At 40.9% G+C, this 26,805-nt stretch overlaps 1 protein-coding gene across 1 annotated transcript in view; it reads left to right on the forward strand.

Annotated features, from left to right (window-relative positions):
• Positions 1–929: 929 nt before the first annotated feature.
• LOC129782587 (microtubule-associated protein 1B-like) overlaps positions 930–26,805 on the forward strand; it is a 95,413-nt gene continuing 69,537 nt past the window's right edge. The window contains exons 1-2 of the mRNA XM_055792592.1: positions 930–1,765; positions 7,355–7,456. Of these exons, the coding sequence (XP_055648567.1) occupies positions 1,114–1,765; positions 7,355–7,456 (754 nt within the window). The 5' untranslated portion in view covers positions 930–1,113. The remainder of the gene's footprint in view (positions 1,766–7,354; positions 7,457–26,805) is intronic.

Consider the following 26,805-nt stretch of genomic DNA (forward strand, 5'->3'; position numbering starts at 1 on the left):
ACCACTAGGTGCTATAGGCAGATATAACATTATATAATATTAACCAGCACCTACAACAATGGGGTTTCAATCTTTGTAGGTTCCTCTAGATAAATAAGACATGTTAATTAGAGTAAGTCCAGTATGCCCTGAAACAAAATACATATCCTAAGAAAACAGGACTGATGTATTGGTTCATCCAGGCAAGTGCTCTGTGTTTCTCAGGAGCAGGCAGGGAATTTGAGCAGTCAGTACTGGAAGGAGTTGTACACAGAGAAAGTGGGACCAGAGGTTATCTTAAAAAACAGGCTATAAAAGTTTATATCCTTTCCTAGGTCACATTGAAATTTCTCCCACAGCACTTTAGCCATATAAACAAGATGCTTAGTGTAAACCAGTGCCTAGTTTCTGTCAGTAAAGCAAGAGGAACACTTTAAAGAGGTTGATTTATCTCAGACTGCTCTATCCCATTTTAGGGGAGGATAAAACACTTTTAGGAGGTGATTGAATTTCTCTCTTGAGTGGGTCTCTGAGTATTGGGGAGCAGATATCTAACTTTTATGTGGTAATCAAAAGGAAATCAAGCCTTTCTTTTGGTAATTGTAGATGTTTTCTGATACCATTGCTCCCTGGAGTTGCTTGAGCCTGGTCAAAATTAGTTATTTAAAGCCCTTCGAACTTCTGGAGCCTTCAAAGTATGGATTTTAGCAGCTTGTCCAGAAACAGTGCTTTTCTGGGGTAAATCATATATCCACGGGCCTTGAATACGTGCAGAAAACCTATGTTTGAATTATTAAATGAACTGCTTTCAAACAAAAAAAAAAAGGTAACGAATATTTAGATTGCTAGTTCAGAGGGGGGGAAACATGGCTCAAATTTGGCTGCAGTGCTACAGCAAGATGCAGATTGGACTCTTGGCCTTGGATAGTGGAGCTGCTTTTTACATCCAGCATCAGTGGTACAGCTGTAGCCCTGATGCTGGCTTTTCCCAGATGAGCTCACCAGGTTTGCCAAGGTATCACCTGCAGCTCCTCATGGCACAGCCACCATGCTTCAAGGCTGAAACCCTGGGAGGGCCTTGAGGAGCGGGAGATGGCTAAGCCAGCAGAATGAGGCCCTGGGGAAACAAAGGACATGGGCCGACCAAACCAGCAGGGTAAGACAGCAGGAGGGCACAGGAGAAGGGCGTGTGTGAGGGCCGCGGGGGCAGCGCCGGCCGGGGTAGCGCGAGCGGAGAGATCACACCAGCGGTCCAGAGCGCACCCTGAAGCCGCCCTCTCGGCGGCCCTCGGAGCATTGTCGGCCACCAGCGTCCTTCCTGCTTCTGGGGGCCGCTGCGGGGAGGATTTGCCGCAGATGACATCAGCTGTGGATGCTGGAAAAGTGGCTGTGCGGGGATGCGCCGGCTTCCCCTCCTCCTCCTTTTCTTCTTTTTCCTGCTGCTGCTGCTGCTCCTCCTCCTGGTGCTCCTCCTCCTCGCCAGGCCCCTGCCCTGCACCGTCTCCGTATAAAAGGGATGCCGCCTCCTCACCCCCCGCCTCTAGCGGACCCACCATCGAGCTGCCCTTCTTCCCTCCCCAGCGCCCCGGAGCCGCGGGGAGGAGCAGGGCGCCCGCCATGGCCACCGTGGTGGTGGTGGAAGTGGACTCGGAACCATCCTGTAGCATCCTCAACCCTACTTCCCTCTCGCATCGCTTCCTGGACAGCAAATTTTACCTGCTGGTGGTCATCGGCGAGCTGGTGACCGAGGAGCGCCTGCGGCGGGCTATCGCCAACATCGAGCGAGGTGAGGCGGTGGGGAGCGGGGCCACCGCAGGCAGCGCCGCAGCCCCCCGGAGCCCCCACCCCGCCGACGCCTTCCCCTCGGCAGCGGCCGCGGCGGGGCGCCGCGGAGGGCAGGCAGCCGCCCCCCTTTTCTTCCCTTTCCGCGCGGGGCGAGTGGGGGCGCTGTCCGGGCTCGGCCGGCGAGGCGGAGAGCCCGGCCGCCCCTTGCTCATGATCTGGGCGATACAGATACATATACATACATACACACACACACGAGCTGCGATGTTGTGGTTTCTTTTTATTTTACGAGGGGCTAGTCGTCCCGTCTGCGCGCACGCCCCTCCCGCCCCACCGAACTCGGAGCCCCTCCGTCGGGTGGGAGCGCCGGAGAGCCGCCCGCAGCGGTCAGCGGCTGCGGACCGGGCCCCGTGCAGCGTCTGGCGGCGGCGGCTTCCTGCTGTCGCCCGCACAAAGATCCGCAGTCAGCTCGGCGCGTACTGCGCACCGCTGTTCATCCCCAGGAGCGTCTTCCCCGCCGCTAGTAGCGGGGAATGGGGCAAGCCCCCTCCTCACCATTGTTGGTGCGGAGGGGCTGCGGCAGAAGCCGAGCGCCCGCAGCGCCGCTGAGCCCGTCTGCCCGGAGACAGCGGCGGGTGGGCGTGGCGCAGTCCGCACTGCGGTCCCTATGGCAGCCCAGAGCGGACAAAGGGCAGCTGCGTCGCCGAGAAAAACCTGCGTCTGAGGCTGGGGCAGCCGGGCTGGGGGGCGGCTGTTCGGCGTTTCCCTCTGTTCCCCATCAAACCCTTTACCCCCACCGCGAAACCAAACCAGCGGGATTCGAGGCGTTTTCTTTCTCAGTGGCAAAGACTCCCTGAGCAGGAATGCAGCTGTGCCTATTGTGTCTAACTTTCGACAACGAGTCTTTTCTCTTGGCTGGAAAATTTTTCAGGACCTAAGTTTTATATGCATATATATATTTCAATAAAGAAAAAGATATGGGTAATAAGACTAATACCTGAGTGCTCAGCCTCATTATTGTCCAGCTACGGGATGCTATAACCCACTGTTTATTTGTCCTTTTCCTAAGATGGCAATACAGGAAGTTATCACAAGTGAAATGAGTTTTATAAATTCTTGATGTGGTTTCTGATACAATAGATTGCAGTGTACATGGAGAGGGGGGGGAAAAGCATCGTTGCCATAATAGTTGTATGAAGCACAAAGAAAATTATTGCTGGGCCCTATAGCTTGTTAAACTCAATTGATACATGATTTTGTAATATATTTTTGTTCTGGGCTGGGCTGGTGAAAACAGAAACCTGCCGTTGTTAGAAGGGAGAAAAAGACCTTGGAAAGGGGAATTGGTAGCAGCCTTGCCATGTAGGTGTGGTTCAGCAGTCCAGCTAGGACTTAATTCACCTCTATTGTTGTTTTCTCAACTAATGTTGCTTTAGTTGGCTATTTCTCTTGATTCTTTTTTCCTGACTGTTTGTGGTAAAGGGCTGCCTTGTCACAGCTAACTAGCTTCACTGTGACCTGTTCATCTTTATTGCTACCATTGTCTCCTAGGGAGAACAACTGAGACAGATGCTTTGTCATTCAAAGCCTCTTCAGCATTGCGCTTTGCTAATGCTATTTATTTTTTGGTTGCATCATAAGTAAATTGGCTGCATTTAATTAAATTATTAAAATTTATGGAGCAATTAGATAACTTATGCCTTCAAGATATTTGATGTCATCCTTCCTCTGAAGAAATGCTCTTCAGTCTCTTCTTGAAGCTTCTATTGTACAGTTGCTGCTGCATAGCTCTGTTGCTGCTACCTCCTGCCACTAAGCATAACACCCACTTACAGTTTTAGATGTTCAGAGGGAATGCTTTGACCTTTTTATTTATCATTTTGGATTAGAAGTCACCTCACTGCTCCTGGTGTCAGACAATCTGATTAGGATTTTGCCTGCTAGGAAAAAACCTTAGATCAAATTTTGAGGTGCATTGTTCTGGATGAGTATGCTGGGAATCTGAAGCTCGATCTGTACGAGGCAAATATGGGCTTGACTAATCTCCTTCTCATTGAAAAGTATGCTGTGGTTTGGAAAAAATGGATTATTTTAGCATTTATTCTCAACAAAGCCTTAAATGTGTTTAGGGTTCTTGATAACTCTGCCTCACAGTCTTCTCTGGTACATCTCCTAAGTACCATCACTGAAAAGTGTGGATTCATGCGCTAAACTGCAGCACAACATGTCAAAGAAAACATCTGCTGGTAACACATCAGTGGTGTGATGCTATGAAACCTGGTGGAATGCAGAATCATTTCTTAATATATCATGAAGAGGGAATGGTGTGGCAAGCTGCATTTTCAGTAATTACGTTTAGGATGTCACTTTGCTAAGGGAACATCTAACCCACTGTCCACCAAAAAAGGAGAGAGTGAAGCTTCAAGATTTTTCCACTGATTCAGCAGATGCCACTGGGTGTGCCCTGTCTGCCAAGTCCTGTATCTGGTGGCATTGCACTCCTAAGCATGCAGAAAGAAATAGTTCAAGTTCAGTCATACTTCCAGTAGTTACTTCCATGCTGTTAATGATAGATCATTGGATTGACCTTGGATTTTAATTCCAGAATTACCTCTGTTCTACCCAAACCTGATTTGGTTATATAATAAATTATACTACATTATAATGTATATGCATAATTTTTGCATCCAGACTGCTGAATCATGCAGCTGCAGATTTGGGATATTCTATTCAAATCCCAACTTCAGCTTCTAGGACTACTGTGTGCATGGTATGTCTAGGCTTTTTCTGGTTGTTATTTTAATTATTTCACATTGAGTCCTGTATTTTGGATATTGTCTGGATCAGCAGTCTGATTATGCCTAATTAGAATCTTAAACCTACTGCAAATTTGGATTCACGACAAAAGCAGCTAGAGATGGATGCTGGACAGATCTTATCATTAGCAGTATTGCTGAATCATATAGTCCATGTTACTTAATTGACCTCTGGAAAGCTTTGTAGTCTGCCCACACAAGCTTGCTGTCAGAGGCCAGTGAGCTGTTTATCTTCTAGCTTCTTGAAGTTCAGCACTCGTTCATTCAATGCACTTCACCTTTGTGATGAATGTCAGTTTACTAGTCATAGTTTTCATATGTGCTGCACATATGTGGTATTATATCATCTTTACTTTCTTGCTCTCAAATATTCCAACACCTGGATAATGTTAAAGCCTGCTGAGCTATATTTGCCTGCCAAAACTATGCTCTAAAAATGCACCATATGGCCAATCGATTTTTGATAAATTAAAATAAGGAGACTTACAGAAGAGGCTCACTGCTTATGCCTCTGAACAATGATGCATAAAGTGGGAAGTGTAAGTGGCTGGTTATAGTTCAGGGTTTGGTTTTTTTCTCGAGTGGTTATGAAACACACAGGCAATACTGTATTTCCAAATGTATTTAGTTTCAAATGGCATCTACTTAATAGCTGGTACCATATCCCAGTAAGAAGCATGCTCCTGCCTGTCAGAAGGATGCTGACAGGGAAAAGCCCTGGATGAATTCTCCCTGAACATGCTCTTGAAATACAGATGTTCATATTTGCATGGAGAACCTACCTAGAGCTGCAATGCAAGACTAGCAGCACAGATCTGGTTTCTCTGTTCTTCCCCCTCTTTTTCCTCCTCATCCTTAAGCCCTACAACATGGCTTCTTCCAGTTCGAGGCTTGACATTACTGCTACCTTGAAAGAGAATAAAGCATGAGAGGCAGCACTGGCAGTAAAGTTCACAGCCTGAAATCTTGACAGAGTTACCAGCAGAAGTCTTAGTGCAAGTCTCATGGTAAGGGATTGGCCACACGCCTCTTCCAAAAGGTACCAAACCCCAAAGTGATTTAACTCAACATTTTCATGCAAAGATGTGGTCAGACATGTGAGGACAGGCCACTAGACACTTCCTCATCTCCAATCCCTTCTGCATTTGCAAGCTAATTTGTGTAAGTGCAATGATATTCCTTTAGGAAACCACCCCACCCACCCCCAATCACCATAAATGTCAAATCATAGAATGGTTTGGGTTGGAAGGGACCTTAAAGATCATCCAGTTCCAACCCCCCTGCTATGGGCAGGGACCTCCCACTAGACCAGGTTGCTCAAAGCCCTGTCCAACCTGGCCTTGAGCACTTCCAGGGATGGGGCATCCACAACTTCCCAGGGCAACCTGTGCTGGTGTCTCACCACTCTCACAAGTAAAGAATTTCTTCCTAATATCTAATCTAGATCTACCCTTTTTCAGTTTAAATCCATTCCCCCTTGTCCTATCACCACATGCCCTTGTAGAAAGTCCCTCTCCAGCTTTCCTGTAGGCCCCCTTTAGGTATTGGAAGGCTGCTGGAAGGTTTCCCCAGAGCCTTCTCTTTTCCAGGCTGAACAACCTCAACTCTCTCAGCCTGTCTTTCCAGGAGAGGTGTTCCAGCCCTCTCATCCTCTTCATGGCCCTCTGGATTCACTCCAACAGGTCCATGACCTGTTGTTGGGGGCCCCAGAGCTGGATGTAGTACTCCAGGTGGGGTGTCATGAGAGCGGAGGTGGAGAATCACCTCCCTTGACCTGTTGGCTATGCTTCTTTTTGATGCAGTGTGTTGGTGTTAAAAATCACAGCAGTACCTGGACTTACCAGTAGTGCAACTGCCTGATCGTTATTTTCGAATCAAAGCAAGAAAACTATAGAAAAATCTTGCAACATGTTCTACTTTTAATTTGTTTTGGGCTTTTTGTGGTTTTGTATTGTTGTTTTTTTTTAAAATTTAGTCATCAAAATCTTATGGTAGGAAACTATAAATTTGTCTTGGCTGCTATGGTATTTTTTTTTCCTGGTCAGATTTCAATCCTTAAAAATATATTTTGGAATAATACATTTTATGATCATGTACGTGTCAAGCGTCTCACCTTCTAAGTAGCTGGGAGGAAAAATGGTAGGGAATAGTGATGTGATTTTTTTTTTTTTAAAGGTCAAGCATAGCATTTTAAAATCTCAAAACTAGAATTTTGATATTTCATAAATAACAGATCACTTAAATTTTAATTTAAAATATGGGATGCTTCAAAGCTTTTGAATGAAGAAGTCATCAGTTTAATAGTTAGTATTTAAATATTAATTTGGAACATATTATGTGATTCTGTCTTTTTTTCCTTGGACGGACAAATACAATGGTGTTGTAATAGAGCTAATGTATCCCTGGAGTGATTCACTCTTTTCAGTTTTATAAATCAGTGTATTGCTATTTTAAATTCAATTCCAGGGCATCAATAACTTCCCATAACATGACTGCTAGGATGTGGGAACCAGCAGTCCTAAAGCAGAGGCCTTAAAGGATTGTTACCTTTTGGAAAGGCAGATTTCCTCTTGCTTGTGACTGATCCCTGTCCAGAGTGCTTCTTCTGAGTAATCAGCACCTTGCAAAGGATAGCTGCATGGCTTAAAGGGAAAGTAGGCTGATTTTGGAATTTAGAAATATGCAAATAACATTAATGTCAATGGAGAAATAATCAATTAAAACTTCCAGTGTTCATATATCAAGCTAGATGTGTTTTGCATTTTGAATTTTAGGAATCCGATCATGGGACACAAACTTGACTGAATGCAACTTGGATCAAGAACTGAAACTTTTTGTGTCTCGCCATTCAGCTCGATTCTCTCCTGAAATTCGAGGTGAGTTTTTGAAAGTGTTTGGCAGTTTTGTTTTGTATGTATTTTTTAAGAGTAGCATTAATAAATACTTGCAGGTATTGGATGGCCCACTTCCATTTGTGATTCTTTACAATGAATACTTTTTTCTATTTTTAAAAATATGGCTTGAAAATAATAGTTTATTTTAACTTTCTGACAACAGGAAATGTCTGAAACTTTAAAATAATCAGACTTTTAGGTTAGCTTCATGTTTACTTTTATTACCATGATTACTTTGGCAATAGATGTTAGTTTTAGGGCCCCATTAAAATTAAGTGAAACTCTCACTTTTTGACTGAACAGTTTGTTCATGTAGCACCAATCTAGTAGTCCTGGAGACTGAAGCTGTTCCTCACTGTGGTAGGTAGAACACATACAGAAATTAACCTGAAAGGTTAGCTCTACAGTTTGATAGAGTCAGAAATGGTGTCACGGCTGTTGTACGAGTGTGGCTCAAGCCCGTTATTTGTTCCCAAAGGGCTTGGACTCTTTCTTGGTATGAAAAAGCTGAGGAGTGGAGAGTGTACTTTGACTCACAGGAACTTTCTTTGGCTTGTATGAAGATATTAGAATTTTACAGGGCTCATGAGACTAAATCTTCTCTTCTGGTGGCTTTTCAAGCCTGTTAAAGGAAAAATTCACACAGATGTGGGTAATGCTAGGCTTGCTTTAATCACAACTCAGATTTGGGCCACCACCTCAGTGAGTGGCAGAGAACAAAGGGATACAGCACAGTTTATATACACTTATCAAATCATTAGTCAATGTCTGAAGTTTTTAGAAGTTTCCTTTGGTCTTGTCAGTTCTGCAAATCCATCATCTGACCCAGTCCCAGTTGATTCATCTATTCAGTTCCAGTCTCTGCCTCGGTTCCAAGGTCCTCCTCAGATCATGATCTTCCTTCTGCCTGCTTTAACTCACACAATCCTTCAAGCACACTTAGTCTTTGAACAAGCAATTCCTATTCACATATACTACTTTTTTCTAGAAACACATGTGTTTCTGAGAGCACCTGTGTATACAAATTGATCATCTATTGTTTCTCTATTCCCCCACTGATTAACTGGACTGGGTTTTAAACCAGCCTTGGATTAGGGGTATACAAGGGCCGAAGCCAGGTTCTGCCATTTAGCAGCTTCAGCACTTTAGATTTCTTAATTCAAAATACTTTTTTTTTTTTAACAAAGCCTGTCTTTCCTTTAGAGGATTCATAAAGTAAATTAAAAAAAAAAACAACAAAATTTTGTGAAGTGTAAAAACTGATTTTATTCTGAGTGCATGGGAGTCAAGTATTTGGTAATTTTTCTAACATCTCATTACTTTAACACAAATGCTGAGTATGTGTGAAATTAATCTTGGTTTTCATGTAAAAATATATAGCCTTCTCCAAGGAGTATAGGTTGCTTTCATTGGTGAAATTATTGTGGCCATGTGCACATTGACTACTACAACCTAGTATTGATGAATGTTATAAATTCTGGCTTCAGGAACATCTCTTAAGTATGGTGGAAAGAGCTATGAAATGTTGTATCATACTACTGCATCACATTCCTGAGTTTAGTTATACACTGTTGACAAAGAGATCCTGACATCTTGCTAGCATGACATCATTCACCTGATCATCTTGAGTAATATACCAAAATGTCTTGTGTCTTCTTCTTCCTGCAGCACAGATTATAGCAGATTTTGCCATATCTCCCCATATATAGAGAGAGTAAAGCATTGCCAGATTTAAGAAAAAAATATACCTCTATGATTCTTCCCTTGGTTTGTAAAACAACAGAACCAATACAAGAATACTCAGTAGTTCCTGAATTACATAAAGTAAACTCAGGCCTAGAATACATATCTTTCATTTCAATTTAAATATCATGAAGCCAATTCAACTTCTCAGTGATATCAGTTGTCTCATTATACAGAGAGGGTATTCTGATAAGTGAAATTAGCAGAATTTATCTTTAAGTAATGCAATATGCAGTGCAACTTATTTTTAACGTGTATGTGTTTTATTTTTAAATGTCAGGAAAAAAAATCTTGTGCTTCTTGTTTAGCAAAAATATTCCAGTGTGTCTAGTTTTTTGGGGGTTTTTTTTGCTGTCTTGTTTAGATGATACCTCTTGATAGCATTGCATGAATTAAAATAAAGCAAATATTCTGCTTTCATATGATAAATGAAATAAAATTGTGCATCTCTTTTTTCAACAGGAAGATTATAGAATCTTCTAGGAAATTTCTAGGAATTTGGTTGTTTTTTCTTGTTTGTCTAGACTTGCCTATTTTTAGTCTGTCATTGTGTTGAACTGCAGCTTAATTGCATGTGATTGGAATTAATCAACATCTCTATGACAAGCAGTAATGACTGTGTTTTTCAGCACTGCTCAATCTTTAAACAATAAGCTTCTAAAATCTACTTTGAAAGAGTATTAAGGAAGCCTGAAACCAGGAAAGCAGGAACATCCAGGAATAAAACTAGCCCTCTTGACCAGTTTCATTTCTCAAATTTTGTGGAGAAGCTCATTGACACCTTCAGAATCCCACTGCACAAATGAGAGGACAATATTTTAATCTTTCTAGCCTCTGTGATTCTCTAATGCTGAATCTGCATGAGGCTCCTTTGTGTCTTCTCTACTGTTTGATAGGAAAGGAGGGTTTTTTCTTGCCATTTGTTTAAAAAAATTCAGAATGTTTCGTTTCTGTTCAACAAATGTTGAATTTTGAGTGTTTAACTAGGCAAACTGGCAACATTTATACTAAAGAGGATTGTAAGTACATATTCTATTATGGTCCCAAACTCAGAAATTCTCAGGAATTTGGGTAACTAGGTAACCTGTTGTTCAAGGAAAGTATTCATACAAGATGATGGGTTAGTCTGTGGGATTTAGTTAAACAGCCTTTTTTCCATCTTTTAAGACTGAACTCTTTGTGCAACTCAAACATAGGGACAATTTACTCTTGAAGAAGGGTAGAGTCATTTAGTGTGTCTGCACAGCTCCTAGTATAGTGAGGTATGACTACTGACTGAAGCTTTTTTGATTATAATGTTTATTATGGTAATTGCAGTGCCAATTCAGTACATGCTTGTATGCTTCTCAAAGCAGCTTGAGGAATACATGCAGCAGCAATGTGAAGGGTAGGACTCTTTCTCCAAAAGGAAGCTTGGTGGAAACAGGGCCAACCCTGTCTCCATGACATATGCCTGCACTGTTGAAGGGGAGACATGCAAGAGAAGGTCTGTCAAAGCCAAAGTATTCATGTGTTTTCACTTGAGGAATTTGAGGTCTAATCCTTTTCCATGTGTAGCAAATAGTAACGTACATATTGATATTGCAGGGAGCATGATCAGATCTCAACACTCTTTTTGTGCTCTTATCAAGGGATTGGATTGTCATAGTGGTATTTGTGCATTGTATATTCAGCTGCTGGGCAATTTAGGGATGATTTATGATTCCCTGAGAAACAGGATTCAGAATGGAAATTCCAGCAGATGTTTTCTGATACCTTGTAAAGCAACTGAGTTAGGAGACTCCTTAATAATATCAAATCTTGCAGACGTCGTCAGGTGCTGGTGAAAAATGAGTAACAGAGCTTATTAACTGGTTGCCAAGACAACAGGCAGCATGACTTAAAATTGGTACTCCAGCACTTGCCTCTGTTTTCTCTGTCATGTACTGTTGATAACTTCCATCTTATGTTAACCTTACAAGGACAAAAAAATCAAACAAGTTGTAACATGTACAAGCTGAAAAAGGAACTGTGTATCTGGTAGTGAGGCAGACCAAGTGGAGAGTCTTGGAAAGACCTCTGTTGAAATTGCAGCTGTTGCTACCAATCTTATTTTTAAAAAAAAATATGTTTCAACTGCATAAAGCTGAATATCCTGCTTCACAAAAGATGGAGTAAAAGGATTTTGTGTGTCAATGAAGCCATTGAGGGCCCTTCTGCAAGACTCCTACATCTGCCATTTTGTCCCTCAGCTTCCACCTGGGGACACTTTGTCACAGTCCACTCAGTGGACTTGTGTTGGTTTGTTTACTATGATCTCAAAGCGCAAAAAAAATCAAGGTGACCACGCCAAGGGGTTATGCTTCAATCAAACAGCACAATTTTATTGTTTGCCCATAAAGCGGCGTGCGATAGGTAGAAAGACAGAAAGTGAATAAAAGGTAAAGTAAAAAGAAAAGGAAAGAGGATTATAGCTACCACCATGGGTCCAAGGCATCCCTATGGTCCCAGGTCCAAGCAGCATCCTGCCTGTCCTTCCTATCGTCGTGATCCTTGGTGGGGAAGATCTCCAAAATTCGGTTGCTAAGGAGTCATCTTTTATGCCGAGCAACACACGTTGCTCCTCCTCTGGCCCATGGAATGTTGTCAGTCTCCGCCTTCTTGAGCAAGGTTATCACGCTTGTTCTGGTTCATTGTTACGACAACAGTTGTGATTCATCTTCTGGACAGTTGTTATGTGGCCTTATCGTAGTTGTTCCTTCCAGTGCCGGGTATCAGGGAGTGGCATAGTACTCCTTGTACCATGCAGTTCTCCTTCAGGGTCACTGGGTCTCGGTGTCCATGAGGACCACATTGCATCTCCAGGTCTCTGTTAGCAATGTTGAGACAATATCATTCTCTTTAGACCGACTCTTACTCACTTGACTGTTTCACTGGTGTATATTCAGGTCCTTGTATAGATTAAAATCTGGTTTATTTCAATAGCTGTGCAGTAGCTAGTCACCCCAAATCTAAGAAATACTGCTCAAGCAATGCACTGTGGCTGCTTTGTATTTTGTCCTGTTGCTATGAAGAATGTGTATCTGTGGAAGGCATGTTTCCTATCTGAGCAGTACCAAAAGGTCTCTTGTTGCCCATAAGTCAGTGGTCGGTGACTGTACTGGCTTGACTGAGTCTTTCTTTACCTGTGCCCAAGACTTTATTTTCACTAGCCTGCATGTGGCCTGGGAGGACTTTGGCAAAGTGCAAGATGTGTTTAGTGTCTCTGCGACAGCTGCTTGCCTCAGCAGTGGCAGTGGGCTTCCCACCTTCGGGCTCCCTAGAGAAGTTTATTGTTCTTTCAAACTGTCATTACCCCAAAAAGCCTTGGCAGATTTAATTCTGAAAGTTATAAGTTCAAAAGTTGCAATTAAGGATTGTTAGTGTCTTGGAATTTTGGTCATCAATACCCATAACTCCATAGTTTGCCAAAATGATGCATAGTCCCATTGCTTTTGTCAAAGCAAATCTATGCCCAGTTAATATCATGCCTAGTAACTTGCAATGTCAGCTCATGGAGTTGCTGATAAAATCCTCAAGGGCATGATTTTAGTGCTATCTTACTGAAAACTGCAGTTAATCAAAATTTGTCAAGTAAGAGGACATAGGTACTTGAGCAAAACTTATCACTTCCAATGAAAGACACACAAAAAAAGAGCTAAGAAGTCAAGGCCAGATTTCTCAACTAGTATCTAAGCACCATTACTAAGTGCCTAGGAATTAATTCAGCTTAAAGACTCAGTAGTCTGGTATGCACATTTCTGGGCAACATAAATATGATTCTACAGCTATTAGAGACTGTGATAGCTGGAATAGATATTGAGTAGAGTCATTTATCAGCAGTCCTGGCTAACCAGGGAGGTCCCAGCTGACTGGAGGTTAGCAGATATAACACCCATCTGCAAGAAGGGCTGGAAGGAGGAGGATCCAGGGAACTACAGGCCTGTTAGTCTGACCTTGGTGCTGGGGAAGGTTATGCAGCAGATCATCTTGAGTGACATCAGACAGCATGTGCAGGACAACCAGGTGATCAGGCCCAGTAAGCATGGGTTTATGAGAGGCAGGTCCTGCTTGACTAACCTCATCTCCTTCTATGACAAGGTGACCTGCTTAGTGGATGAGGGAAAGGCTGTGGATGTTGTCTACCTGAACCTTAGTAAAGCCTTTGACACCATTTCCCACCACAGTCTCCTGGAGAAACTGGCTGCTCATGGCTTACATGGGCATGTTCTTTGCTGTGTTAAAAACTGGCTGGATGGCCAGGCCCAAAGAGTGATGGTGGATGGAGTTAAATCCAGTTGGCAGCCAGTCACAAGTAGTGTTCCTCAGGGCTCAGTATTGGGGCCAGTTCTGTTTAATATCTTTATCAATGATATGGACAAGGGGATTGAGTGCACCCTCAGTAAGTTTGTAGATGACACCAAGTGGGACAGGAGTGTCGATTTGCTTGAGGGTAGGAAGGCTCTGCAGAGGGATATGGACAGGCTGGATTGATGGGTTGAGGCCTGTTGTATGAGGTTCAACAAGGAGAAGGGCCAGGTCCTGCACTTGGGTCACAACAACCCCATGCAATGCTACAGGCTTGGGGAAGAGTGGCTGGAAAGCTTCCTGGAGGGAAAGGACCTTGGGGTGCTGGATGACGTCCAGCTGAATATGTGCCAGCAGTGTGTCCAGGTAGCCAAGAAGGCCAATAGCATCCTGGCTTGTATCAGAAACAGTGTGGCCAGCAGGACAAGGGAAGTGATTGTCCCCCTGTACTCGGCACTGGTGAGGCCACACCTTGAATACTGCGTTCAAGTTTGGGCCCCTCATTTTAAGAGGGATGTTGAGGTATCGGAGCATGTCCAAGAAGGGCAATGAAGCTGGTGAAGGGTCTAGAGCACAAGTCTTCTGAGGAGTTGCTGAGGGAACTGGGGTTGTTTAGTCTGGAGAAAAGGAGGCTCAGGGGAGACCTTATTGCCCTCTACAGCTACTTGAAAGAAGGTTGTAGACAGGTGGGAGTCAGTCACTTCTCCCAAGTAACAAGTGATAGGATGAGGGGATACAGCCTCAAGTTGTGCCAGGGGAGGTTTAGATTGGATATTAGGAAACATTTCTTCACTGAAAGGGTGGTCAAGCCTTGGAACAGGCTGCCCAGGGAAGTGATTGAGTCACTATCCCTGGAGGTATTTAAAAGATGTCTGTATGTGGTGCTTAGGGACATGGTGGACTTGGCAGTATTAGGTTAAGGGTTGGACTCATTGATCTTAAGTTTCTTTTCCAACCTAAATGATTCTATGACTTTAGCTCGTTATATGTTGGGAGAAGTTAGTTTTAGTTGGCTACCAGACTTTTTTTTGTGTCTTAAAGTATTTCTGTCTTGGCAGAATGAAAATGGATACAGAATAGGACTTGAATAGGGAATTGAGCTGACTTATGCTGCTGTGGCTGTTTGGTGTTCCCGTAGGTTGTTGCTGTGAGCGGTGCAAGGTTGCAGTGACAGGGCTGCGCAGCAGCACAAAGGCAGGGAAGTCTGGGTGTCCTTGCAAGGACAATTGGCAGGGGAGCACATGCGGTGCACTCATCCACTTGCAAGCTTTTATTTTGTTGTAGTTGTGGGATGCTAGGAATTTGGTGGCTCAGGAAGGATTACAGTGCAACAGCCTATAAATTTGGATAGATGAATTGTCAAAGCTCTCCTTTCTTAGTACTAATCAAAATTCCAGAGATGGGATAATAAGTAACTATCTTTTTTCAGATAATAAATTGTTGCGCTTGTGTGATAATAATTCTGGTACTGACTTCCATTTCTGCTTTTTTAGGAATGATCTCAAAGAAAATTAGCATGAATTTACATTTTTGTCAAAACACCAGTACCTGCATGATGCTAAGCTGTTAGTATGAATCAGCAAAATGACTCAGAGGCTATTTTTATATGCCTTGTATCACAAGTGTATACAATGAGTTCAGTTCTCTTAGAATAGCCCATGTTTTACAGGAACAGATTTTTGACCTGTGTGAGGCAGTTATCACAGGCATGGGATTAAGTTAGTGGTAAGTAACAACAGAATTTTAACTCCATTGTGAAATTTGAATCCCCATTCCTCTTTATTTGAAGGATAATTCAGCATACCTAGTTGTATATTCACAAGGGTTACTTTGTTAAGGGTTATTTAAGAAATACTTGCAGACTTATACTTCTTAATTTGTCCCTTACAAGACTCCTCAGTCTTTCTTTGGTAACATTTTGTCTGTGTTGGTTGTCTGAAACTGCAGATGTAAACAATATTTTATTTTTTACCCTTGTCCAGTATCATTTACAGTTGACCTACCTCTCATCTCTTCCATCATGAATTTATAATAAAAGTGTAACTAGAACATAATTGTCATTTTTTTCATCTAGTTTCTGGTTGTCATGGGCAACATTTTTCTCAGATGTCTGTTTTTCTTTTTAAGATTTGTCTTTTTGAATTTCCTGAATTTTCTGTTACTTTCTGGTACTGTTTATCAATGACTTGAGAGAAATATTAAATATTTGTAATTGGACTTTATAATAAAAAAAGACTTGATCCAAAGGCCACTGAAATAACGAGATTGGGCTTTGGATTGAGCCTTAAACATTGGAGGAAATATTATCTAGTATTTTTAAGGTAGAACAAGGACCAAATGTTCACATAAAGAGGGAGAAAGGGAAAATTTTAACTTCTATTTCTTGCATAAAAATGGTGCTTTATTCACAGTGATTTGCCTACCATTGTATTCAGTAATAGGACCAGATCCAGCCTTCACTGGGCAGAAGAGTTTAGACACTCCTTGTCTCTAGACTGAGTGTAATGAGGAACAGATGTTCATCCCTGTTGCCAAATGTAGCATGAGAGGTGCCACTAACTTGTGCCATCAGTCTCACAACAGCATGGGGAGCTCCAGCCATCATCTACCTTGCAGAAACAAATGCAGAAAGCATTGCAAGAGATGCATTAGTGCTACCTCCAGATCCAGGTGCTCCTGTCTGTAGACTGCTGGGAGTATCCTGTAGTACCTCATAGTCCATATGAGTAGGTAGGGAAGATATGCACTTCAGTCAGTAAGTCACAAATAGAAAGCTGGCTAGTTCTGGAAGAGATCCATGCTTTTGCATCAAACCCCCCGGATGGTCCCACCAAAAAGACATGATGGGTACTTTTGGCTTGTAGTCGCTGGTTGCAATCTGTTCCTAGAGTTGAGAAGAAAAGCCAGTGCTCCTGATGACCTGGGTTTGCATGCTGTCTGCGTGGAGTCTGTGTGCATAGACTCATAAATGTAAGGACATGACTTTTCTGGTTTCTGGCTGTTCTACTGGTTGGGATTAGTCTGTTTATGATTCAAACCCAGTTACTGATACAAGACAAAATTAAGATTGGAAAGATACCTTGCTGACATTCTCATTTCATGCTGAACAGGAGTATTAATCTGTTAAGAGGAGCTGTTGCCTTGCTACAGTGGGGGAAACCCATTTACTGGGCTATGCTAATGGGTGTGGGTACTTCACAACCATTTATTGACCGTGATCACAGGAAAGAGGAGATGCAAAGCATTCTGATTTCCTTGAACAGTATAGACTTTTCAGTCCGTTGAATAGTATAATACAATCATGCTTTAAAGCTATACTATTCTGATCTGGGACAGCCTGAGCTGGGGAGGTCTGATGTTACACCTGGAGTGAGATGAAGACTCAAATGAGGTCAAATGCCGCCAATCAGGAAAGTTTATTGAAACAAAGTGTTCATAAGAAAATAGCAATAGGAAAGGGACGAAAGAATAGAAAAGAAGGAAACCTAGCAAGCAGTTGGGATAGAGTTGGAAGAGATAGTCACCACTATGGATCCAGTGGCATCCTGTTGTAGTTTCCTTGTCCATTGGTGGTGGTGGTCTCTGAATCGTGTCCCTTACTGTTCGATGGTGCAGTCTTTTATAAGGTATTTGGAGAGACTGTTTCCTGGACAATGGCATGTACTGCATGTCCATGCATGCTCCCAGTCTTGGCACGCTGGTTCTGAGGGGCACACATGATGGCTGTGTGGTCGTTTGCTATGGACTGTGCATGCTTTGGCAGGTTGAGGTGGTCAGTCATGTCTGGATGTGTCCCCCAATACAACATGACTGTTCTTTGACCCTGGCCGATGTCTGGTTTTGGGTGGCTGTTTGCTCCTTGTCTGGTCCACAATTGCTGAGTTCGGAGCTTTGAGACAGTCAACTCACAATATGGTCTCACACAAACACTTACCTAAAAAGGTGTAGTTTTGACCTCTGGATTGTTTCATGGCCTGCGTGCTCCCTCTGTAATTAGTTTAATCTAAAAGCAAATTCCAGGCCAAGGAATCAGTTTCTTGCAGAGAATCTGGAAGAATCTTAGAGTTTTACTTTGTTTTACAGGTCTCTACTTCTCTTAGTTTCCCACAGCATGTTTTAGATTTGCAGAGTTGATGTTCTTCTCACTTTCAGTCCATTCTGAACTTGATTCTTTTTCCCTGCTGATGTTGGACACAGCTGGGCATCTCTGAAATTACCTGTGTCCTCCTGTGCTTTTCAGGCCTTCCTAAGTACTCTGAGAGTCAAATGAGATTTTTAATACAGTGCCTGCTGCTTTCCAGGGATGTGGTAGTTATTGTGGTGTGTTCAGCCCAGGGCAATGCTCAGTGCTGGCATGGTAACACTTTCTCCCTTCTTGTCTTGACTTGTAGTCACAAAAAAGCAGGGATGACTTTAAAAGAAGGGGCCACTCTAAAAGCTTTTTTTTCACTATCAGAAGTGAAAGAGTAGTGGTGCAAGGCAGCCCTATGTAGAGCTACCCTACCAGCGCCAGATGAGCTGGTACCTCTACCCAGGACAGTGCAGCCCCAGACTTCAGTCCCAGAGAGCAGAATGAACACATTGGTGATGGGGTTTCTGAGAAGACCATCAGGAGGAATTGTCTTTCTCATCACATTGGTATGTAGCTTTGCCACAGCACTGTGTTGACAGGGTCCTACTGCCATGTTTCAGAGACAGCTTTGGTGTCTCTGCAAGGACAAAACATAGATCAAAGACTTTATTCTGTGACACTGACATCTGAAACTATGTTTCCCATTTTTCTGATTTTTGTTATTTCTTCAGCTTATTTTAGAAGTTGTATCCTATTCCCTTCTACTTTCCTAAAATGAGTGAAATGCTGAGTTTTGATATTAAATGTTTTCAAGACTTAGAGAAGCTTGTATTCATCCCAGATGACACTTCCTCTTCTTCCTTTCCCTGTTGCTTTTCGTCCTGCAGTCTTCCTATATGTCACGGTAAGTCAAGGTGATTTAACAGTAAAATGTGAATGGTACCTTGTCAGTACTGTCACTTCCAGGCTTGCTCCCTTTCTTGGAACCATGCTGTAGCTATCAAGAAAGGAATTTTAATTTTAAGAGATGAGTTAAGAAAAAGCTGTGATCAGGGATGTCTGCTCCCAAATTATGTTTTATAGTTGTCTACTACTACTCCTGGCTTCCTTCTGCTATTAAATACTTTGGAGGCTACTTCTGGCACTTCCACTGGGGTTTTTTTTGGTCTTCCTTTTGAGCAGATTCCTGTCTCTCTGTCAGTGATTGTTACTTTGGTCTAAATCTAATCTGGTCATTGCATAAAGTCCTTTCTGAAACACATCAAATATTACTCCCTGTAATATTCTCCCACCAAATATTAGTAATGTATTCCCTACCAAATATTACTCCACATCTGTTACTTGAAAAGATGGGACACTCTCAGAGAATATTGGTTCAGTTTTAGGCCAACTGTTTTTCATTAGATAGTCTAGGTAACCTGGTTGTTGGCTAAGTGTGCACTGGACATCATAAAAATATTTCATCAAGAATTGCAAAAAAAAAATAAAATATTTTCAAACCAGCAGAGATATAGCTTAAGTGGATCTGCCTTTCTGCCTTGCCATAGTGCTATGACAACAGTTATTGCTTTCTAAGTGGAGTTAATAGAACAGATCTTCTCCACTAAGATGACTATTTGTGAGTAAATCATGAATTGGCTGTGTAAAGCTTGGAATCAGGGTTGCTATAGCTGACAGCATAACAGTTTCACTGCCAAGTTTGATGCTTTTGCATATTTTAGTGTCAAAAGCTTAGACACTGGTTATTCTCACCAAATATTTAAAGAAGTCTTGAGATGTTTTTTTTTAGATTCTGTGAAATAAGAGGCATCATAGGAAAGTAAAAGGAATTTCAGGCTTGCAGCTCTATTAATATTTTCTCATTATCTCTGATGTCTTTAAAATTGTTACTATTTTCAAATGTTACACTTTTCTGGTACAAAATTAATGTGTAATAATATTAATCGGGTTCAAAACTCATTCCCAGCAAAGTTTATGCATAAAATTCAGCATCATATCATGAAATTACAACTACTTGATTTAAAAAAAAAAAAAAAAAGTGAAATGAGCAATTAAAAAAAAACACATCAAAACCCACCAAACTAACAACCCTCATCATTTTCTTACCCTTTCCCTTTTTTGGAAATAGCCTGCCATGGAATTATGCGCACTCATGCTTTTTTGCCAGTAGATAGCATTCTCAATGCCCATACTCATTGCTGTGCAGTAAACAAGCACATACTAAAACTGGTATGAATACTTTTTTACTGTTTTTAGGTCATAGTACTTAATGTGATACATATGTTTCTATTTTGCTCTGAGATCTTGCTTGGATTTTATATTTCAGACAATTCAGATCTTTTGACTTTGAAAGACAAATCCCTCAATGTGAAATGAGCTCAGCAAACTTCAGATCTCTCATAGAAGCAGACTATAGCTCAGGCAGGGTGAGAGCTCTCAGTTTGAAGACCACAGATAGTGATAATTTATGAAAATGCTTAACATTATATTAACCATTAACTCTGCAAAGCCAGTAGGGAAAAAAGCAAGACAATTATACATATGGCTATATTTGTGTATAAATTAATGTTGTAGATATATCTGAGGAAATACTTGTTAAATCAGCCTTACAGATAATTTATTCTCTGTATTCTCAGAATGCCTCTAACAGACCTGAGCTTCCCCTTTTTTGAAGCTGCGATATAACCACACCAAGACATATAGTAGTTCCTCCTCTCCCTTGCTGAATTTAGAGTACAGCATGAAATAAAAGACCTGAGACCTAAGCAAGTAGACTCTGACTCACTTGTCAGGTTTAGTATATCTCAGGTTTTTTCCCCTGTCTCAATCTGTGGTATGACTGTCTGTTGGGAATATAGGAATACAGTAGCTTGTAGTTTGACAAAGCATTTCAGTATTGTCTACCTAAAAATACTTGTTTATAGAAGTTAAATCTCATTGTGGCCTTTTGCTTTTATTAGGGATGGAAAAAAAATTCATGGCTTTCTAAGTGACTGTAGAGCAAATGATATATCCTAAATCAAGAGACCTAAAGTTTAGTTCTTAGCTTTGCCCCTCAACTACATAAAGACTGTGACTGTCAAACTCAGATGTTGTGGACAAACTTTGATCTGGATTATTCAGTTGCAGAGATGTAATGACATTTAATTTTTTTTTTTGTCTTGCTTCAGCTTCCCATCAAGGACTGCTCTGCCAATTGTGCTAGTAGGGAATCTAATGTCAGTGATTTATGCAGTGTGGTCTTCAATAGAATTCAAAATGAGGCCACCAACTCTCTTCAAATAAGCCACCAGCCAGATGTCAGAAAGTAATTACTACAGGGATCACTGAACTTGATTTGAAAATAACATAAAAGATGAAAAGCTGAGATTAGTCATTTGCCAATTTGTATAACTCCTTCAGATTTCTGATTTTTAAAAAAAAAAAAAAAAAAGTGAGGACCATTTTATGAAACTGAACACCTACATACATTTTCATGGACAAAACCTTTTGATATACCCCATTATATATTAGGGCAATATTGGAGTGCTGTTGAAGAATTGCAATTTTCTAGCTCCCATCTATAGATAGTTTGAGGGAATTGGTTATAGTTTGTAACAGGGTTCCACATAAAATGAAATGCAGCATTGCTGAGCTGCTGTGGCACCATCTGAAATAAATCCCAGAAATTCTCTTGGATGGTTTCCTTGCTAGTTTGGGTGATGCTGGAGTTGGCTATAAATCAGCTGACTTCCATTAGACCTAAACCCCTGTAGGAAGCTGAGTGTTTGTGCATGGCATAAGCCAAGCTGGTGAAATATTGTCTACTATCTCTAACAAAGATTCAAGTGGGACTGAAATGCTTTTAAGCGTTGCTGCATGTTTGTGGAAATATGTGTGCTTTATGATTACTACAACCTTTTTGCCAGTCCTAAATGCAGAAATACTTAAAGGGTAAAAGTTAAAATGCCATGGGGATATGAAATAAATGACATTTTGATTTCCCCTCAGAGCTTGGATTAGTGACTGACACAACCTTCAAATCCTGGGGGAAGAGAAATGGCAAGGAGGAGTCTTTGGCACCTCTGCTATGCCATCCCCATCTCTGCATGGCTGCTTATCTCATGGCAGAGGGTTAATTAGAAGACTTTAAGGATGAACTTGTGGAAGAGAATTTAAATTCCATCTGTATGAATTATGATCTGGTGGAGTTCATTAGCATGCAGACAGAGCATAAGCACCTCTCTTCCAAAAGGCCTATGGTTTCCAGGCATTTTCACACTCTGAGAGATCTGTTGTGCCTTATGGGCTTGGCCTGCATTTTCATATTAGCACAGTTTAATTAGGCAAGGAGTGATTGCTGTGGCTCCAGAATGATCTACTGATATGATAGATCAATATTTATTACAAAGATTCTTTCAAGTAAATGTCTTTTCTTTTAGATAAGTTTGCTCATTCAGTGGTCCTGGAGCCATTTAAGAAACCATTAAATCCTCTCTGGTGTGGAACAGAATATTAAAAAGATTTAAAACTGAAAGACCATGTATTCTCACTAGTTTCTGCTATGTTCCTATGGCTTGCTATTCTAATTTGATATGTAGGTTTGATAGGAGTTGTATTCAGAGACTGCTTCCCATTCCTTGCAGCAGCATAAGCGTAAGGGGAGAAGTAAAATGGGTCAAAACATTGGCTAAAAATGATCAAGCCCAAACAGAAATATGGAGCTGTAGAGGAGTATACAACTGTTGTGCTGAGAGGAACTTCTGATAGCTTAATTCCATAAATTTATCCTGGTTATCCAAATTTGAAGTGAAAAGCAGGTGTGAAGTGGTCCAGTCTTCTAAACTCATGTGAGTAGCCAGGTTTACAGTGGCTGTTCAGTAAAGGTTATATGAGGAGAACTTGCATGATCAGGTCATTGATCTTTTTTCTTTTTCTTTTTTTTTTTTTTTCCAAAAAATTGATTTTAGTGTTATGTGCAAGGGAAGCAATTTTCCTGTGAGGGAGCATGTTGGAACAATATGCAATATCTGCTTATTTGTGAGGATTCACAAAGGACCCAAAATAAAAGCCGTAAATCAAAAACTTTTCAAAAAAGGCAAGGTGAAAGACTTTCTGATGTCAACTAATAAGAAGAAATTATATAATTTGTATAGAAAACAGACATTTTCCTTTCTAAGTTTTGTGCAGTTTGGATTCATTTACATGGCTGAGTTTGCTATTCATATTATGTATATTCCTTATATGTTACTTTATTTTATATATTTGTATAATTTAATATATTCATATTATTAAATGTGCTCTTTTTAGGTTATTTTGTTTTATGAACTACACAGTAATGTAGCTTTGTAGAAATGTAGCCATCTGAAAAAATGCAGTAAGGACCACAATCACTAATTTAAAAAGTATGCCCAAACTGGCAAATACAGCTGATTTGACTAGTCTGGCATACACAGACCTGCTTTTTCTTTGCTGGAGTCTTCAAATATATACTGAATTTGTAGAAAGAAAAGTCTTATATCTGAAATTGCTTCTGTTGGAAATCAGTCAGAATTTTGTTCTTGATCCCAATGAAGGCAGGATCAGCCCCAACATTATTTATTATTCCTTTTCTCCATAGGTAAGTACTTTTTTCTTAAGTTAAGAAAGAATCTTCTTGTGCATTTGTACTACTATCATCAGGCATAAGTCAGTTGGTTAACATCTAATAAGAGTTCTCATTTTAGTGTCATTTCCTTAGAAAATTAAGTGTGCCAGACTTAAAATGTCTTATGGTTCATATGAAAAAAAAGAAAAAGAATGCCACTGTAAGGCAAGACAGTGGAAGCTTCCAGTGAAAATCTAATAGCAACCTTTACATTTCTTTGTCAACACAAAATATTAAAACTCACAGGATTTCTCTTCCCAAAGAAGAGAAAATATTTTAAATACTGAGTTATTTTAATCTCTGTGTGTGTGGAAAACCCCTATATTATGTACTGTTATAAATTCTGAGTCAATTTTTAGTTTTATATGATTTATTTATGGGGTTAATAAAAGGCAAGTAAACAGCACTGGGTGCTCTGGGAGTCAGGGCACAGGTGTTACATCGGGCGGGCTGGTTTTTATGTTCCTAAGTTAATACATATTCATCACTACTTCTAAGAAAGGCAGGGTTATTACAATTAGTTTCTTGGGCTGAAGGCTCACAGTCTTCCTCCCAGGCTTTGTCCTCCAGTCGTCCTTCAGTTTCCTTTTCTTCCTTATTTGGTAATCTCTTGGCTGGATGTCAGAGACTTGTGTAGCATCCCCTGCAATAGTTAACAGTCATTTTGAAACTCCTTTGTTCTTCTGTCCCCTAGATCCTTGTCCCAATATTTACCTTTTAACCCCTCTATTGACACGAATTGCTGGACCATTTCTTACAGTACCTTACACATTCCCCTGTGTTGTTTTTTCAAGTGATGATGATCCTACAAGTGTACTTGAGTTGTACTCATTTAATACTGGGTGGGTTAAATTTCTCACCAACGCTGACACTTTGTCATTCTAATAAAGTATAATTAATGAGTGACTATAATTACTGATTTAAAGAATCAGTCACCAATATTCGAGTGAGCGGAGGTTATCTTTATTCGGCAGTGCTGGGTGCATGGGGGGTCGCTCCACCAAAGTCATGCACACCAAGGGGATTTTTCAGTCCCCTCTTTATACAAGCAACTCATACCTATTCATTAATTTTCCAGGAAATCGTTTACATATTCATTACAATTCCAGGAACTCATTCACATATCTCACTAAACTAGTGACCATGATTTCAGTCCTTGTCTTTGCCATGTTGTATAAACAACAGGAACTTAGGACCAGATAGCCTTTTTAAAGATGACAAATCCAAGGACTTAGCAATTATTACATCCGTCATGTTAGCAATAAGGGTCCTTGGACGTTTCCCAACTTTTAGATAAACATAAGTACATCATCCTATAGATAAGTGGTACATCATTCATCATTCATTTACACAGTCTGTGTGTAATCAGCAAGATTTCTAAAGGGAGTGTATCACATCTAAAATAACAGTTTCTGCATTGCATAGTCTAATTTCACCTGACATTTTGCCAGCCAGGGCACAAGCTTTCTGCAAGCAGCAGCAGAGTATTTCTGGTCTCATTTAGACAAAGTGATGCCAGAACGGCACAGAGTAACTGCTCAAAGACAAATTTTGGTTTTAAGCAGCAAAGGTGTTTATTTTGTGCAATGTTGGGGAGCTAGCCGGTTCGCACTGGAAAAACTGGCTCCCAAGTTTTCAGTGAAAAGTTAAGTATTTTATACAGTTTTCGTGAAAGCTTACATAACATCTTACATACATATTCATTCGATTTTGACGCCTATTCATTTCATTCACTATAGGTCGCATCTAGGTGGAATAGACCTTTCAATTTTCTTTGTTCAATGATTTCCTGACTTGATGGTCTCCTTATCTCCTTCAGCTGCCCGCTCATCTTTTCTAATTATTCAGAGTACATTCAGTGGAACTTTTTCTAATTATTCAGAGTACATTCCTTTCTCAACACAAACAGAGCATAGCCCAGAGCATTGGAGCATTGTACCAAACTCATTCTGACTAATTTTTTTTTAAAAAAAATCTGCTTTTATAAATCTGCAGTTATAAATCTGCTTTTAATTATGTTAATGAAATACTATATGTTATAAATTGAGACCACAATAGATCATAATCCAATTAAAATTTTTTATTAATTACAGCAAGTAGAATACGAGCAAAGACAGCGCTGGACGGCAGGGGAGTCTGCGCTTCGCCAACTGCCGTACTGAGCAGTTCAAACAGTCCCTTTTTATACTTTTTTTACTTTCGTGTTCATGAAGTAGTGGAGGTGTTGACCCTTCATTCATATGCACAAGCGGCATCCTGGACACCTGGCAGTTATCTTATCTTTCACAAGCGGCATCCTGGACACCTGGCGGTTATCTTATCTTTTGTTGCCTAATCTTTACATTGGACTTAACATAAATCTTAATAAACAATACCCTAGTCCATAGTTTCTTACACTATATCACATAGATCAACCTGCTGTAGATCTTAGATACTTCTTTTATTGGTTTAGTAATTTGTTCTATTCGTTATTCATGAAAAATGCTTTTGATAACCCATATTGATCATACTTGCTAATGAACTGATGCCTACAATTATTGCCCTTAAGGATCTATCTTCAGGACATATAATGTTTTAGTGCAGGGGTCCTGAAAATTTTTAAACAGGGGGCCGGTTCACTGTCCCTCAGACACTGTCAGGGGCCGGACTACAGTTTGGAAAAAAATGAACGAATTCCTATGCACACTGCACATATCTTATTTGTAGTAGTGCACAAAAACCAGGAAAAAGAATGCAATATTTAAAATGAAGAACAATTGTAATCAACAAAAACTAATATTTCAATGTGAACTATGGGCCTGCTTTTGGCTAATGAGATGGTCAATGTTAGGTTCCATATTTGTCACTGCCAGTCGTCACAAGTGATGCAAGTGTTCATCAGTTAGTCTGGATCTGATTGGAGATTTCAGATGTTTCATTTGGGAAAAAGTCTGCTCACAGACATAGGTGCTGCCAAAGATGGTTGCAATTTGGAGTGCATGGTTCCTGAGGTTATGATATGTCTCTGAGGGGAGAGATGCATAGAAATTAGTAAGGCTGCTTGATTTGAATGCATCTTTCAGCGAGTCACAAGTCTGTAGTTCGGCCAATTCCATTTGGTAAATCGGATCAACAGTTTCAATGTCAACAGAAAATGGGTTCCGGAAAAGCTGTATGTCCTGTTCATGGAGACAAAGCTCTTTAATTTGAAACTCCTTTTGCAACATTTTAGTACATCCATACATGTTTTGTTTGGGAATGCAACTGCTGGTTTTTCTGCAGACAGGTTTTGAGTTGTGGGGAGATGGCAGAAGTTTTCCTCCTTTACTTGGTTAATGAGCAGGTCTAATTTGACTTGAAATGCTTTCACATGTGAATATGTATCACAGATGAGCTTCCCCTTTCCTTGAAGCTGGACACTGAAATTGCTGAGTAGCTCTGTTACATCTGTCAGGAACGCAAGGTGCCATTTCCATTCTGCATCTTTGAGCTCTGGTACTTCTTTGTTTTTAGAAAGCACAAAATCATAAACCTGTGGAAGTCAGTCATAAAATCGTTTTAAAACTGTCCCTCGACTCAGCCAAC

Source organism: Falco peregrinus, chromosome W (assembly GCF_023634155.1).
Source record: "Falco peregrinus isolate bFalPer1 chromosome W, bFalPer1.pri, whole genome shotgun sequence".
Taxonomy (NCBI): domain Eukaryota; kingdom Metazoa; phylum Chordata; class Aves; order Falconiformes; family Falconidae; genus Falco; species Falco peregrinus.